General features: G+C 39.2%; 1 protein-coding gene across 1 annotated transcript in view; it reads left to right on the top strand.

Annotated features, from left to right (window-relative positions):
• The first annotated feature begins 929 nt into the window (after positions 1-929).
• Positions 930-16,966, top strand: part of BBOX1 (gamma-butyrobetaine hydroxylase 1) — a 35,837-nt gene continuing 19,800 nt past the window's right edge. The window contains exons 1-2 of the mRNA XM_026073116.1: positions 930-1,151; positions 2,857-2,971. Coding sequence (XP_025928901.1) covers positions 930-1,151; positions 2,857-2,971 — 337 coding nt within the window. The remainder of the gene's footprint in view (positions 1,152-2,856; positions 2,972-16,966) is intronic.

Below are 16,966 nucleotides of genomic sequence, written 5' to 3'. Positions count from 1 at the left end.
AAATACGCAAACTTTGAAATGGTTAAACAGTCTATTAAAAAAAAATGTATTGATTTATTGATTCAGGGGAGACCAAGTATTTTTCTAAATAAGAAAAGCATTAGACCAGAACTTCTCTTCCAATTTAAGGTTGGAATGCATTATCTTTCTGCAGCAGAGTATACAGTTACTTCAGATAGCTTTAAGTACAATAGTATATAGAAAGCAGTCTATCTGTGTAAGGAGAAGTGAGCTTTCACCAAACTGTTCCTGTAGCTGAACTCATGTTTACAAAGCTTTTCCTTGCAGGGAAATGGATTCTGTCATCTCTTTTCCATAGTATCCACTGCAGGAATTGAGGTGTGTGTATTTTGAAACTGTAGCTTTCAAACAGGATTGGTAGTATTGCTGACTTCTGATTTGTGGAACTCAGCTTGAGGTGTCTCTGATGAGACCATTTATGCAAAAAGTCTTGAACTAACTGCAAAATAAAAGACCACCAAGATGATGAGTCAAATTGAAGCTCTGCTAATCTGCAGGACTTTTGAATGAACTTTTGAATATATTGGTCTGAATAGACCCTCTRTGCCTCAAAAAATGTAAGCAACAGATAATGAATATTTCTAAGGGTTTAGATAAGAAGAAGAAATGGGGAGAAGAGGGGTAGAATCATCTTAAAATTGTCTTTCTGTTGTATCTGTTTCTTTGGTAATAAACTGCTCTTCACTGTTTTAGGAACTCCACAAAAACCTTCTTCCTCTGAGGAATTTATCAAAGTCAAAATGTGGACGGCAGTGGCTGGCGTCCTGTTAAGGGCCAAAGTCCGACAAGCCTGTACACACTCTCTGCTTCGAGTACCAAAGGGCAGGAGTGCGGTCCCAGGGGCCACTCTCCCTCAGCATTGCTGCCAGCATACCGCTCGAGTGGGCCATACAGCTCAGCCGCTCAACATGAAAGCAAAAATACAGAAGGTGGAAGCTTTGGAGGAAAATCATTTTGTCTGTGTTCACTGGGAGGATGGAAGTGAGAGCCGTTTCCCTTGCGTCTGGCTGAGAGACAACTGCCAGTGCCCTGACTGCTTCTTACACTCTGCCAAAGCGCGCAAATTGGTTTTCGAGGACCTAGATGTTAACATTGTGGTAAAGGATGTCACTTTGACAGATAGAAAGAAGGTATTTAATAAAAATTGATTTTGCTTTATGTGAAACTTGTTTAACGGTACTTGTTAATCTGTAAATTAGAGACAATCACAGGATATATTGTAATCATAACTCCTTGATCCATAAATCATACTGCSTATTTGCCTTTTAGGAGTAATTGTAATTTGAGGAATTCAGATCTTCTCACCTTTTTATGAAACTTCACTTTATAAAAGTCATGCACTAGGCACAGAAACCCAGTCTTTGTTTTTTTGAATGTAATTACACTTCTTTAATTCTGATGTACATTTCTTCATCACCAGGAGATAATAAAAAGAAAAAAAAGCAGACATTCCACACACTTTTAATTTCACTTTGATATATGTCTTTTTCTCCATATTCTAGAAATAAATGTCTCATGAATCAGGCAAATGGGAAAGTGAAGATGATCTTAATTTGTAAAGAAAACATCATTTTATTAGCTGATGCTTCATCTTCCAATCTGTAAAAGATTTCTACTTAATCTTGTTGGAGCAAGCACTCAAACTGAAGTTGAATCCAGTATTTGGAACTGGCCTAATATGTATATATGTGTGTATACATACATACATATACCTATTTTAACATCTGCTCTTGAAAGAGGGGAGGTTACTGGGCAAGACAGGACAGGAACTTCCCTTTATACAAATTTTAATCTTTCCTGTCATGTATGGAAACCTGATTTACTGTTCAGATTTTATAAGTTTATCTAAAAGCAGTACATGGCTCCCTTGATAATGCAAACCCACATCCATCATTTTACAGTTAAAGAGGTTTAAAACATTTTAAAGGCACAGCAGTCAACCCTTTTGCAGCTGAGGTGTTCAGCTGCAGAGCGTTTGCACAGGCTGATTAGTGCAAGAGCATGGCTTGCTTGGAGGCTAAGGATGCTTATTTAGGAATTCTGGGCTCCTGAGTTGATTGTCTGTCTATACTGTGTAAATTCATACTTTGAATGGGCAAATGTATTATTAAGTTTGTTGCTAGAGGGGTTTTCTGCTTCYGTTTGTACTCAGGCACTGGTGTAAGCACAGCACTAATCCTAAACTGATATTGGTGTTTTACCATAATATAAATGATCAGAACTAAGTGAAATGAGAATCGRTACCCACGCAGCAGGCTTGAGAATTCAGTTGGGCAGGTTGCATTGAGTTCTTTTGGTCATGACAAGTAAAACTATATGCTTTCTGCCCTTTTCTTCAGGAATTGAAAAAGAAATTGTTTTTCTATTTATTTGAAAGGGGGAAAACATTTCAAAACTAGGAGAGGGATTTATCCCCTAGCATTTCTCTTTTGCATGTCTTTTCTTGCCCTTTTTCCGAAACACAAATAGCTTGTAAAAATATTATTGCTCTCCTCTGAGTTGTAATAAAGTGCTCTCCTCAGTGCTAGGTGCCAGGTTCTGTGATGCCACACTTTCTGCTAAGCAGAACTCCCACAGTGAAAGCAGCCTGCCCAAGATAGGAAATCGGGTCATGTGGTCATGGGAAAACGATCATTTATAAAAGATATCAAAATTTGGATGATGTTCAGGTTGGGTTTTATTAATTGTTTGCTGTTATGCTACAGGGAAGGTTTAACTGTGATACTATAATTTAAATATTTCATTTTCTATAATTTCTAAGGGTTTTTTAGTTGGTTTACATGAAGACATTTTGAATTTTTCATTCTTAATTATCTTCTGTTTTTATGTTGCAAGATATCTATTACCTGGCCAGATGAACACACAAGTGAATATGAAGCTGAGTGGTTGAAAAAGCGATGTTTCTCCGAAGAAGCCAGAGCAGAAATGCGAAAAGATTTATTTTTACCAGGTAGGAATTAAAACCAAATCTGTTGTGCAGGTTTCAAATTCAGGTGGTCTGACATTGACAGTGCTGTTTAGAAATCCTTGCATGAGAACGAAGGCCACCCAGCTGGAGCAGCAGAAACCACTCTTGGCAGCTCGGTGCCCGGCTGTGCATGCAAAACAGGCACGCACCTTTGCCCTTTTCCCTCTTCTAACCTATGGAGTGTAGGCAAAGAGCAATCACTCTTGACTGCTCTGTCCTGGGCCATTTGCAGAGTGAGAGGTGTTCAGCTGTTTGGGCTGCATTTACCTTCCCTAAAGCCATTTCCCCCAGAAAAAGTTAGTAGGTCTGAAGAATGAGGCTTGTGGACCAGCATACAGACTCATTTGGTCTGTGTGACAAAGCAAATGTGTGTGTTATATAAATTATTTAAATTTTTATTTTTAGAGGGATTATTTAGATAGAATTTCAAGAGAGTTTTAATTGAAATGAATTTGTTCTTTCCTTTTCGTGGCCTTCTGTTAAACAGTAACTGTGTAGCATACCAGTATCTTGTGCTGAAGTTCAAGCTGTGTTTGTTCTGCATCTGATACTTACTGCAGTAGTTGACTTTATCTTCAGATAATGAAGCACTTTGTGCAACTTGCAGGGTAACATTGTTCACTTTTTCTGCAATAAAATTTGCTTACCCTTTCAGGAAATGATTGTAAAGACATAAGGCTTGTCACAATACATGGATGCGCATTATCATTTCTTCTTTCTTTGGCAGTCTTTCATATTGTGAGTATTTGGAAAAGTGAAGACACTRTGGAAGCTAGCAAGACGTTTTTTGGCCTTTGTAGGGGGATCGATGTAAATTTAATGTTGCTCTACTTAATGCCCAAACAAATCAGTCTAGATCTCTGGTGTGTATATTAGCAAAGGTATCAGTAACTGAGATTTTAGTATTTCAGGCTTAATGCTTCTGTTTTGCCCCATCATAAAATCTAGCTGGATGTGATTTGCCTTCATATGCACACATCTACACGGCGCTTATTCTCAGCACCTGAATGTCATGCTTGTTTTGGAGGCTACTTCTCTCCTCTGCTACTACTCTTCTCTATTGTAACAGTACAGATAAAATATACAGTAAAGATATGTTTTTATTCTTTGGGCAATGCTTTTCAAATTCTGTTTTCCATGATTGATGTGAGGAAATATGTGTCTAAAAGTTACACTAAATAAGTGCTTGCATTAACTTGGGCTTTGTTCATTCAGCTCTTTCTCATATTCCCAGAAAAGAAATGGCTGGTTATAATAGATAGCTTCTTCTAATTTTTTCTCAGATTTCATTTGGAAAAAAGGCTGCAATTATAAATCATATGAGTTTGCTTGCTAGAGGTTTAAAACCTGTTTCTCATTGTGTATCAGGATAAGTTTAGAATTAGCTTCCTTCTAGTCAGTGGAGTTACACCAGGGCAAATTACACGCTTTTAAGTAGAGAATCATGTCTCAGTGGTGTAGTGTCACAGATGATGGTATGAAACACCAGGCCTCTGCATACTGGTTGAACAAATACCAGAGCAAGCCCACCAGAATGCTATAGTTTGAGGTTAACCTTCACGACTGACATTATTGCAGCTGCAGCTTTTTATTTATTTGTTGAATTATTTTTACAAGCAGTTATTTGCTTTTGATGTTGGATATTTGCCCTTTCTTTTGTGATAATTTTTTGTCATAATTTCTGATTCCAAGAGTGAGGTGTCAGATGTGTCAAGCCAGAAAAAAAGAGCAGGTCAGATTTTTACTGTATGATGCAAATGACTAATAACTCTGTCAGTATGACAAATTCCCCCTTTAAACACAGTGTCAGGTCTTACCAGTGTGGTATGCAAAGCCCACTATTTATGTACAGTGAGGCTCTTTTCAGCCCAGCTTCCAGGATTCTTCCAAAAGAGCAGCAAAAGAGCCATTTGCTGCTTCTCCAGGGCTGGTGTCTCAGAGGTATTGCCTGAGGCCTCTTTGTATTTGCTCCTTGGCCCCTGTGTGCGATGGGCCTGGGAGTTGTGAACTGCAGGTGGAAGCAATGCCCTAGTACAGGCAGTCGAAAGCAGCGGCAGTCCTTCCTCACAGGCACCGCAGCCCAGCACTTTGTTTTTCAGTTCTTGTTTGTTTTGTCATGCGGATCGTAACAGTGCAACCTTCCAGGATTTTAATTTCAGTGTTTCAGCTGGCCATTGGTTGCTTTGCTGCAGTGATCTGTGACTTTGGCAAATACAGAGCTGAATTGCTAGCAGAGTAAGTCACGCTTTTTGAAAAGCATAAATGCAGCTGCTTGTAGGCAAGCTTGTGCACTATGTGGGTCTGCGGTGCCCAGGGTTACGTCTTGAAGCACTATCTAGTATAGGAACTGGTATATACAGTCCTCTAACTTGTATGCATGTGTCACATGGTGGTGCCCGCACAAATCAAGACGTGCATAAAATATATTTTCCAAAATAGTGATGCATGCTTTCCTAAAAGACTTTTAAGTATTTTACAGATGATGGCAATTGTTCGAGTGAAAATTTTTCCCTGTCATTAGCTTCATTGCAGATCAGTTCCAATAACCATTTTGCATTTCTAACTTCTCTGGGAAAAGTCAGAATTTTCTTTTGAAGCTTTTTCTGAAAGTAACCCTCTGTTCCTGGAAACTCTTTTACCAGTCATTTCTGAATTGCATTTTCATCAAGGATATAAAGTTACTGGCTGTTGGGAAAGGATGTTAGAAACAGGTGTCTGCTAGGTTGCTTGGTTGTTTGTTTGTTTACGCTGTTTTTATAAAAGAAAATTTATTTTTTTGAGATTATTATACCACATGCCTCCAGCTAACTGCCCATTCCTTTTCATTTAGTAGATGTTACTGAGGGTCTAAAATAGAGGGGGAAAAAAAAACCCTGAGTAAATGCAGTATTTAAAATCTAAAAAAGTTCCCAGTTTTCCCGTCCAGGCATTTTTAGAGTACTAAATGCACTGAAAAAAATTAATTTCAGTTGCTTTACTCAGAAAACAAGCACAGGAATGAAAGAGGAGGAGAGCCTCTCTATTTCATTTATCCCCCAGTAAAACATTTTAAGCTGCCTATTAGTACTCTCTGTAGAACGTCATGTGTATGTAAATGCTGAATAATTCCAAGTGTGTTTTTGGTGCCTGCATGGTGTCTGTAGGAACTGGGCAGAGGCCATCTTCTCCTTTCACCCAGACTATAGCATGGGTAGCTTTTTATGGCTAAAATGGTATGAGCATGAATTGCGATTCATTTGTGTTTTTCAAAGTTACTCTTTTGAAATTGGAAGATAGAGTGATGGATTGATTCTCTCCAAAGCAGTTTGTTCTTCCCCTTTCGAAAAGCACACAGATCCCAGGTTTTATTAGTCACAGTGTAACTGGCCCATAAGGACACAAATGAGTTGTGGGAGACCTTTGTTTTTATCCCTTAGGAAGTGTGCAGCTACATTTGTAAACAAAAAGCTTTTTCACCTGACAATTGCAACTCCGTTGTGGAAGTGAGAACCAAGACTGTCAAGTGCTAATGTCTCATTCCTATCTGTCTTACCCGCCCATTCAGCTTTTAGAACGTAAGTTCTTTTATTTCTACTGTAGCACGGTGGAAAATATGTTAACTGTGGTTAAGCAGTGGAAAAAAATGCACTGTGCTGACATGATAAAATAATGAAGAACGTGAATGGGATCAATTACCACCAGGAAATCCTGGCAAAGAGTACGGTCCCTGTTTAGTACAGCTTCTTGATAGAGTCTCAAGCTGGAGGAGTTGTTGTGGATAAAGAAGGGAATAATGTCCCTGTTGTTCAGCATATGGGAGAACAACATGCTTTGTGTGGTACACCACTTTATATCAGACTTTCATGTAGAGCCATTTTTTAAAATATTGTTTACTGGAAGAACTGAAGTATCTTAGCATCACAGCATCTGTTTTGGTTTTATTATGTATGCTTTCATGTCCCTTTCACAATTCTGGAGCAGCTAATTTGTCAGAATGTAAACACTGGAGAACATATAACCTTTTCATGTGGGCTGAGGAAAATCTTTACAAATTAAATCTTTACAAATATGGCTTTTTTAGTATTGACCTATTGTTTGTCTCTCTCTTGCTGAAACTACTGCTCTTATACTTACCTTGCTGTGATGGTCTCTGGGATCAGTCAGGACAGGGAGTCCTTCACTGCTTTTCATGCAAATATGCATCATTTAAAAGTAGTTTGTGCATATATCAGGCATAAGTGTTAGAAATTAGACCCCAGCCCTATTGCAGCTACTGGAAGGACTAATACTGGCATCAGTAGATTATAATTAAACCCTAAGATTTCCCTGAAAAAGCAATTATTAGTAATAAGAATAATTTATATGTAAAGCATAAAGATTAAAAAGGCTATGGGAAAATCTGTGCTGAAACTATGAAGAAGTCTCCAGACAAGCCACTCTGTGGTACTTACCAAATACATCTGGTATGAGTAATTGCCCATTAGTCAACTGTAGAAAGCCAGTATGATTGTCAGCCAGTTTCTCCTTTGCTAATAGTAGAAATGTTTATTGTGCRTACAGCCTTGAGCTGCTATTTAAATCCTGCAAGTTACTCCCCATATTGGATGGCTTTATTGCAGCAGATGACTCTCTTGATTTTAGGCATGGCTCTAAAATCTTTTTCCACTTCTTTCTGTTCATGGAGACAATGCCTTCTAATATTTGGAAAGGTTTATTCAGTGCTATAAAGGCAGTGGTTTGGTTTGTACTCTAAACATGTAAGTTTTTTCTTCAGTTGATTTTCATCATTTTCTCTGGCATATTTAAATATTAACTGCAGTGGTCAAATTCATATTATTAAAGTGCAACATTTGACACTGTCACGCATGAAATTTTCATGAATGTGCTAGGGAAATGTGGCATAGGTAAAAAATATATAGCAAGATTTGCAGGGAAACTGATGGAAAACAATGTTCAAAGAGTAGCTCTAACGGTTTCCCATCAATTCAGAATGATACATCAAGAGAAGTTCTTCCAAGGTGTGTGCTTTATGCAGTGCTATTCCTTATTTTCATCAGTGACTATAATGGAGTAGAATAGTCGCATTGAATTTGCAGATGACTGCAACCAGGGGTGGAGTATAAGGAGCACTGAAGGACCAGGATTAGATTGCTAAATGACCTTGACAAGCAGGAGAAATGGTAAGAACATAAAGAAAAGCTTTACTGGGTTGGACCAATAGTTCATCAAGCCCACTGCTTTAGTGTCCAGCAGTAGTGTAGGAAAAGCACAGGCGCCAGGCTGCTCTCTGCAGGCCATTCCCTTTGATTTTCTTCAGTGTCCTCAGTCATTGCATCAGGGATGTTAGGGTGTACATTCCTGCCTGTTCCCTGTAGTATCTGTTTTAGAGCTGTTGTCCATGAATTCATCTAATCCCTTTTTTGAGCGTGCTATTTGCCTCCACAGCTTCCTGGGGCAGCACAGTCCAAAACTCTGTTTAGAGAGACAGACAGGGAGACAGGAAACTAAAACCTTATGTATTTCAAAGAGCGTCTTCTAGTGTTGTGTGACTGTGTGAATAAAAGTTCTACATTCACCTTATCCACTGCCTTCATGATTTTCCATGCTTATATTTCTCCTTAGCCTACTCTTCTCCAAATTGAGAAGTCCCAACCTTTCTGGTCTCCCCTTGTAGCTGCTTTATTTCCTTAATCATGTTAGCTGCTGTTCTCTATCGTCACTCTGACCTTCTTGAGCTGCAGAGACTGGGAAATGCCTGCTGCACTGAAGATATGGGTACACCAGAGTTTTACATATTGGGAAAATGAAGCCCTCCAGCTTGAGGAAAATATGATGCCATTCGACAGGGTCAATCGTAAGCTACTTTTGCTAGGCAAATGTATGAGTACAAGGTAGGGAACTAACCATCTGGGTGGCAATTTTGTGGAAAAGGTTGGTGGGGTTGATATTCTTCACAGACTGCCTGTGAGTCTACACTGGCAGATTGGTTTGCAATCAGGGCAAAAATTGTCCAAGTCCAAAGAGAAAGGTAGCCTGCAATGCAGATGAGGTCATCCTGCTACTCTGTTTGATGCAGGGAGAATTCTGTAGGAGTATATGAGTCCTTGGGCACCTCACATCAAGCAAGACTGGACAGTGCTCCTTGGAGAGCACCAAAAATGATTACTGGTCTAGAAACACCTAAGCAATCAAATGCTGATGAGAGAGAGAGAAACAATAGTTGTTTTCCATGTGCAAGGTAGGTACTTTACTTATACAAATGCATGTGCATATATATGAGCAGGTTTTCTTAATGCTATTTAGAACAGGTAAAAATTTGAGCTGAAACAAACTATAAACAATTTCAAATTAAAAAGAAGATTTTAAGTCATAACGTGGAGTGAAGTTTTTCATAGCAATAACTTTACAAGGTGCACTAGACTTCTTTCCTCCCAGATACCAACTGCTGCTGCCTTCCATACGTTTCCCAAGGATTAGCAATACTTGGAACTGTACACAGTGCATTTTCAGCTGCTGGCATGTTTATCACAGTGTCATTACAGAGTACACTGGGAAATGTCAGGGGAGAAAGGTTATTCCTGCAGTAGCTGAAAGACCGAGCTCTTGGCTGCATCAATATGCCACTGGAGGACTGGGAGCTGGGAGCCCTTCTTCTCTGAAGCATGAGGTAGGATTTATAACATAATACTGTAAGCATTCACGTACTGGCCTGTACCTTTCAAAATAAATTAAAAACCCACTAAGGACACTGGCTGCACTTGTCACTGAAAGTTTAATCATTTGAGAAAATTGAAACTTCAAGGTCAGAGTGTACAGCCTATCCAGGGCAAGATTTAACTGTTTGCCACTCTCAGTCTATTTTTTAAACACAAAGTAGCTAAGCATCAAAAAGTGCCTAAGAGGTTGCTTGAACCATTTCTCAGTTTTAGTACCTGTCTGTTGAGTATCAGTGAACAGTCCAGTTTTCTTGAAATTTTGCATTTTCCTCATCATAGTGGTACTATAAAGATTAAGCATCTGTTCAGCTAGTAGGCAGTGTTGACTCCTGAATGCACTGCAGAGCCTCGGAAAGGATAAATTTCTAGTGCCTGAGTGGAATTCACATTATTGACTATTTCTACACAGAGAAAAGATTTCTCTTGCAGGTTATTTATGGAAGCATTTTATATTTCACTTTTGCCTCCCTCAGCTCCATGTAGTTGAAAACATGAGTCTGATGACCGCCTTCACTGTAGGGGTTCTGGTAGGGAGGAAGACCAAATGAGTTGTTATTCCTAGGCTGTTTTCCACAGTTTAGCTACAAAGACTGGGTCAGCAGATTTGTTATACAGAGATCAAAGACAGTCCCAGAGGGGTATGCTGAGCTTGACCTGGTTTGCGCTGTCACGGCATGGCTTGGCTGACCCATTAAATCTACAGAGAATGTGCAAGTCCTCTCTGCCCATGRGCGAAGTAAGTCTCACTTCTCTGCTGCTGCATCTATTAGCTGGTTTTGATTTGTCTGCTTAAACCTAGGAGCTATTTTTCTTGATGCTTGGCTTCTGGAAAAGTAGTTGGTTGCAACAAAAGCCAAAACCCCCAACACCACAGCCACTGACTGCAAAAGGGACATGCTGTATTAGGCACAACTTCTGGTGAGCATGATGAGAATCAGGGATTTAAACAAGAGTTTTGAAGGTTTCTGCACTCAGAGGAGCCTGGGACTCTTGGAACTGCAGCTAAATGCCAGGTGCATGGATGGGTGGGGAAAAATCTCTTGGTATATTCCTTGGGATAGTGATATTCCTCTAAACCTTCTTTTATTTGAAGAAGACTAGGAAAATATTGTTTAGCAAGACCATAGGAACAATTAGAAAGGGTTTGAACTGAAATATTCTATTAGTTTTCACATGGTTATTTACCTGCACCAATGCTGAAACTTAACTTTGTCTTTCAAAGGATATTCTTGGCAGCTCACTCAGCATACTAAAAGCTATTTTAATTTAATAACTTCTAATAGAGAAAAGGAAAACATTCATATTTTAGTCTTTCCCCCATCGCACAAATGTGTGAAGGAATGTGTTCTGAGTTAAACACACTGGAGCAGTGAGTAGAAAGCAGTGGAGTGGTCTCACTAAGGAATTTAATGAAGTGAGATTATATCTCGCCTCAAGGATTGCCCTTTTTTCATTTTGTGAATATTTTATGAAACTGAACTCCTTGTCAATCATCCTACAGCTTCGTTGAAACATAGGGTAGAGTACAGAAGACGGTCTGTGTGGGTAGCTTATATTTGGGTATGTGTGTTGTGTTTCTTGGACAGTCTCTAAGGTAGCCTTAGCCAGAGGAATAAGGAATATGAGTGGTTGGAAATTTGCAGACTTTTCAACTGTTGCAGATTGTTGTAACTATGTCGTGTCTCAGTTCAGTCTTTCCTCAGCACATTGTATTTTATACTTGCTACCTGTATCTAGAAAGAGAGAAAAAACTTACCCTTTAAATCCTTTTGCATTGTATAGTGTCCCTCACTCACCAGGTGGAATTCAGAAGTCCAATTCTGGAAGTTGCTTGCTTTATGCTAATGTAAGAGTCTGCTCATTGCAGCCCTAGAGTCACACTTTGCCAAAAAAAAAAAAAAAAAAAGGTTTTATTGGTATGTCTGCTGAAGGGGCAATGGAATAAAGCAAAATGTGGGGGGTTATAAATGATGAGTCTGCATTTTCCAAACACTTTTTTTCTCACTTTTAGTAGATATATTATCTCTATGATTGATTGGACAGGTTAACTGAATGTTGGCTAAGATTACAGGTAAGTTAGACATGATTTAAACAAAATAATTTTTCTTTGAAATATTTTAAATCTTCTACTGCTTTATTGTGCCCTTTCTAAAGAACAATCAGCTTCAGACTTAAAGACATAAAATGCAAGGAAATCCATTATGGCTGAGAGTTCTTACCTAATTTTAAGAATAGAGGCTCTAATTTAACATTTAAGAAAATGCTTAACGTTAAAACTCTCATGTTAAGAGATTTGTGGAAAAACTGGAATCAATGCAAAAATAAATGTAAGAAATAGCATTTTTGTCTTGTTTGCCTATTACTGTGCAACATCTTTGGTTTGAGGGAGTGTGTGAGTGTGCGTGTGCACGCGCATGTGCATACAAACAGTATTCTAGTGGCAGACTGATGAGACGTTACAAGGGAAAGTGAGAAGAGATCAAGGAGGTGGGGATGGTGGTGTATTCAGGAGACAGAAATCAGAAATAAGTCTTTCTTGTACAGGAGAGAGAGAAATTGCCCCACATCCATTCCTGTGCAATGCAGTAACCTAGAATGGCAGGTATATGGCTGGTTGTATCTGTCCATATGGTCATTTATATCATGTCATTGACCCTGATTTTCAAATCAAGTGACCAGAATAGAGYTCATTTCCTTGTTCAGCACATTAATGTGTGAAATTATTAATAACCCCTCCCCTCCCCCCCAAGTCTGAAATCTATAAAAACCCAATGTAGTCTCAGAGACCCTTGGGAACTAAGTTGCCAGGGTTCTTTTGCTTGTGTGAGCAGCAGAGCCATTGCGGCTGAAATCCGTAAAGCGAACAGAGGGTTGTCGTGGGTGATTTTTAAAGGCTTCTGTGTAATGTATGTTTACTCTTTGATAATAAAATGATTTTTTTTTCTGTCATCACTTACATGTGAATTAGCATTTAAGACACTGTCTGAACATTTAGGGTAATGCAGATGAAGACATACTAGTCAATATTTCAAAACAAGAGCTGTTGAACTGTCAGGCCAACGATCCATCTAGTGGCTGGTAATAGACACGTCAAAGCACAGAGCAAGAGAGCTCCATATTTGATGGCTCTGCTGTCTTAGATGATTCCTCTATTCAGCAGCTTCTTCTCTATTCACTAGTAAGCCAGGTAGCTCAGAAAATAAATTACACTGTTCCCTGGACAGAATACCTTAACCACAGAGATTATAAAGTAATGGGAGATTTTGCTGAACATGTTTCAGTGCAAGACACGTGCCAACTCTTTCTTTTTCTGGCAACATATACAGGGCGGGGGAGAAGAGTTTGAGATCTGATTTTTCTGCTTGGGCCTTAATTCACAAGCTAGAAGAACCTCAGCGTTTTTTGGAGCTCTCGGCTTTTGCTTTCAGCTTTCACTCCCAGAGTACCGTTATTAAATTATTAACTTTGTGTTGCCAAGCTGGCACCCCAGTTCCCCCAACTTGGCTTGATTTTTCCAGTGCAGTCGGTGGCAGGTTTTGCTCAGTCTCCAGGCCCACCTCTTTGCCACCACCCAGTTTCCCTGTGAGTTTTTCCCCGGCTAATTGTGTATCTTTATCCTCCAGTGCGGTCCAGGAGGGAGCGTGCAAGGGAGAGCCCAGGAAGGGCTCAGCTCCTGTCTCTCTCCTCTCTCTCCACCGCTCCCTGCAGCTGCAGGTCAGCTCCTGCAGGGTGAGGTGGCTCTGTGTGCAGCATAGCCGTCAGGACCCGTTCAGATTTGAAGTTCTGGTGTGAAGCCTCTTCATAGACTTATAATATGATGAGTCTAATGGGGTTGTCACAGGATTCACCAGAACATATTTCTGACCTTACCTCAGTCACCAAAACAGAGGAAATGAAGCCTATCAGCAGATTGCTGGGTTTTTTAAAATGTAAGCAAAGAATGTATTTCTTTGCTCAGTTTTGTTCTCAGAAACAGCTGATCACTTTGGCTTATTTTTCTCCAAATAAATTCAGTATAAGGGAAACATTCCACATAAAGAATTCAGCCCAGAGGATTAAATTTAGCTCAAGTTATAAGCAATTGAAAAAAGTTTTAAAGTAGAAAAACAGATTTCTGGGGAAATCTTAGTGCCACTTATTATTAACAGCTCTTTCGATATTATGTTATAGCTAATGATATGTATTTTGTGTCTATATGTTATCATAAATATGCATAGATAAGTGACAGGGCAAATAAAAGGGAGAAAACAATTACAGATGATGCTTTCTAACAAGGCCATTTAATAAAAGTTAAATCTTGACCTAAGGTTACTTGCATTTGTAAGCCTCTAATCATTTCAGTTTAGTATCTATAAAAAATTCTTACAAATTGAACTTATAACAATAAAATCACTATTAAGTGCCTGTAGCAGCATTCTTTCAGATATGCTGGCAACCGTATGACTTAGCTTCAATGTCTGTACTATTTTAAACTCTAAATGTATGAAAGAATAAAGAAACAGAAGATCAGTATAGGTTCAGCAGTCTAAAGATGCTGTGCAGTATTTTAGAATGTTCTTTTCTGTAATTCTGCCAATGCTGGAAGAAAATCACTAGTAGTTGTAAAGTACAAAATAAAAGTGTTACCCGCAAGTGTGGAGTTCGGTGTCCTGTGTCAGTTGTACAGACAAATTAAATTAAAGTGACTGCATCAACAACTGCCAGGCTTCAGAAGGGGTCCTGTTGAGAAGCTATACTTTGGGCTCCATGATTAATTTCCTGTCTTTTCCCTTTCTGTCTGCATTACCGTTTCCTTGAGTTCTTGGCTAAATGCATTGGAGCCATTAAAACTTAGGTGATATCTATCTGTTTCAGTTTTGTCTAGCAGAATTGGTCCTGGCAGGATTAATGGGGTGGCGGGGAGCGGAGAGGTAGAAAAAGCTTGGATTATTTTAAAGTAATCCTGGCATAGGAATATTGAGGGCATACTAAAGATAGAGTCCTGGGGTTTAGTTCTTACTGTGTGTTTTTGCCTCCAGTGAACTGCTACAGCACTGCCTTTTATCACAGAAAATGAATTTGATTTGGTGAATGTCTCTAAAAGTCTTTAAAAGTACTTGACTGGAGTAGTTTTAAACAGATGGTTAACAAAGAGGTTCTTCTTGCAGTACACAGATTCTTCCTGTAGCTTCCCCATATGGCAAAATGAGACTATCAATAGCTTTTCTAATCTTTTTTATGCTACTGGTATGATCATGATTTGAGTTTGCACAAAATCATATGTGGAAGAAACAGAAGGTATACATATTGAGCTGTTACTCAGTTGTGTTTCAGTTTGTGGAAGTCAGGGAAGCCTCCCTTCACTTGCAGAAGAGCAAGAAGACATTATTATTATTATTATTATTATTATTATTATTATATCTCTCAGCTTTGCAGTATACTGAAAATTATAGTTAAGATAAAGTCCCAGTGAAATGGATGTTCCAGGTTATAATTACACAATTTCTGAAGCACACAGGTTGTGCTGCTCTATGTGGTCTTGTTTCATGTGAGTACACTGATTTTATGTTGAAATTACTTTCCTCATCTGTGCTTTGCAATGGTCCTGCTGTATCCCTCACCCAAGCGTAGCAGGAATGTTTGGACAATTTAGCTGACAAACTGAAAAATGTCTATGGAGCATCTGCAAGCTGATATTTTCCAAAGATAGTGGAAATATCGTTGGCCAAATTTCACTAGTTTCATAGGAATGGCAAATGTATGTCCCCAATACCTGAATGACTTATTTGCTGAACTTGACACTTGAAAGAATGAAAGCACTAAAATTTCTCAGCTAAGCTGACACAGAAATTGTGACTTGGCTACACTACATATTTTTCATTGGTCTAGGCTTTTGGACCATTTCTGCTGTTGTTGAAGCTCTCCCAAAATACCAGTTTTTAGGCAGATATTACCATGGAAAACTTCAGCCCAAATGGTTCAAGTTTAGCAAAGTTATAAGCAGTTCTTGAGAAGTGCTAGATATCTTTAGTAATAGATGCTTTCACCAGCTGTACTTTATGATGAGAAATGCTTAATATAAATGAAAAAGGGAAGCTGAAAACTCTGGCCCCGGGTTATTGTGCAGGCTTCTTCACAGTGCTCTACCAGAAATCTCAACTGCAAAACCTTTTAATCTAATATATTCCATCTGTCTGAAGCACATTTTCGAGCCACATGTGCAAGACTCAGGATCTTGCTATGGAAAGGTGAAGGAGGAAAAACCCGTTCTTAGCCACTGAGGAAATCCTGGATATCTCCATTGCAGCGTCAGAGAGAAYGACTTGGCAGTCATCCATGCAGAGAGTCATAACCTTAATTCCTGCCTGGATACGTCTTTCTTTGGCCATTAAAATAGCGGCCTTAGTTTCAGAAAGAGCAATCTTTTGGTAAGAGTTAAAAATTAGTCCCAGCAAGTAAAAAGTTTTGCTTCTCCTGGGCACAATTTACATCTCTTATTGAAATTTTTTTAGACATGGCCATATTATCCTTCGTGCAGGTACAGATACAGTTTTTGCATGTTTTTGGCAGTGGCCTGCTTTGCACCAAAATGGATGTTTTTTCAATGTAAGAAAACATGGGACATGGCGAATCACTTCTAATAATCCTGTTCTGTGATCTATGGGTAAAAATTTACATCAGGTGGTAGTGCTGGGTTTCTGCACATGATTGGCTTGCATTTTTCCAATGAAAAAAATCACAGGCACTTTTCTTCAAGACTGTGTTAGAGTACATCTACACTAAGTGGAAATGTGATGATTCAGGTCTCAGGTACATAGACCTTATAAAAGATTTAGAAGCTGAAAGGTCCACAGTTCCCTGTCTGTACCAGCCTGCATTAGGGGAACATCTCCCAGCACAGCTGGAGACGGATGATTGCATCTGCACAATTTCAGAGTCCTTATTGTGGAATGGCTGCACATTCCGAATGTTTGGTTGTAAGCTCTATATGCAGAAAAAGAGACCTTCCTGGCTTGCATTAGGAAGCACAAAAATATTAAATGATAACTGCTTCAGTATGAGTAATAACAAGCCTTCCTAGGGAGAAGGCATCAGGAAGGAGTTTCAAGCAGGAGTTTCATGTTTAGTAACCCCAAGGCAGCCTTGGTGATCACGGAGCACTAGCCGGTACCGGCATTTGAAAGCTAGTAACCATGATGCCTTCTTGGTGACTTTTAGAAGGCGCCCAAGGTGACCTGGGGCAAAACACTCAGGCTAGTGCCCCAGAATCCCTGAGGCCTCAGTGGTGGCCTCAAGTGACCCC

Source organism: Apteryx rowi, unplaced genomic scaffold (assembly GCF_003343035.1).
Source record: "Apteryx rowi isolate R43461 unplaced genomic scaffold, aptRow1 scaffold_360, whole genome shotgun sequence".
Classification (NCBI taxonomy): Eukaryota; Metazoa; Chordata; class Aves; order Apterygiformes; family Apterygidae; genus Apteryx; species Apteryx rowi.
Note: the sequence above shows the minus strand (reverse complement) of the source record. Positions and strands in the feature narration are given on the sequence as shown.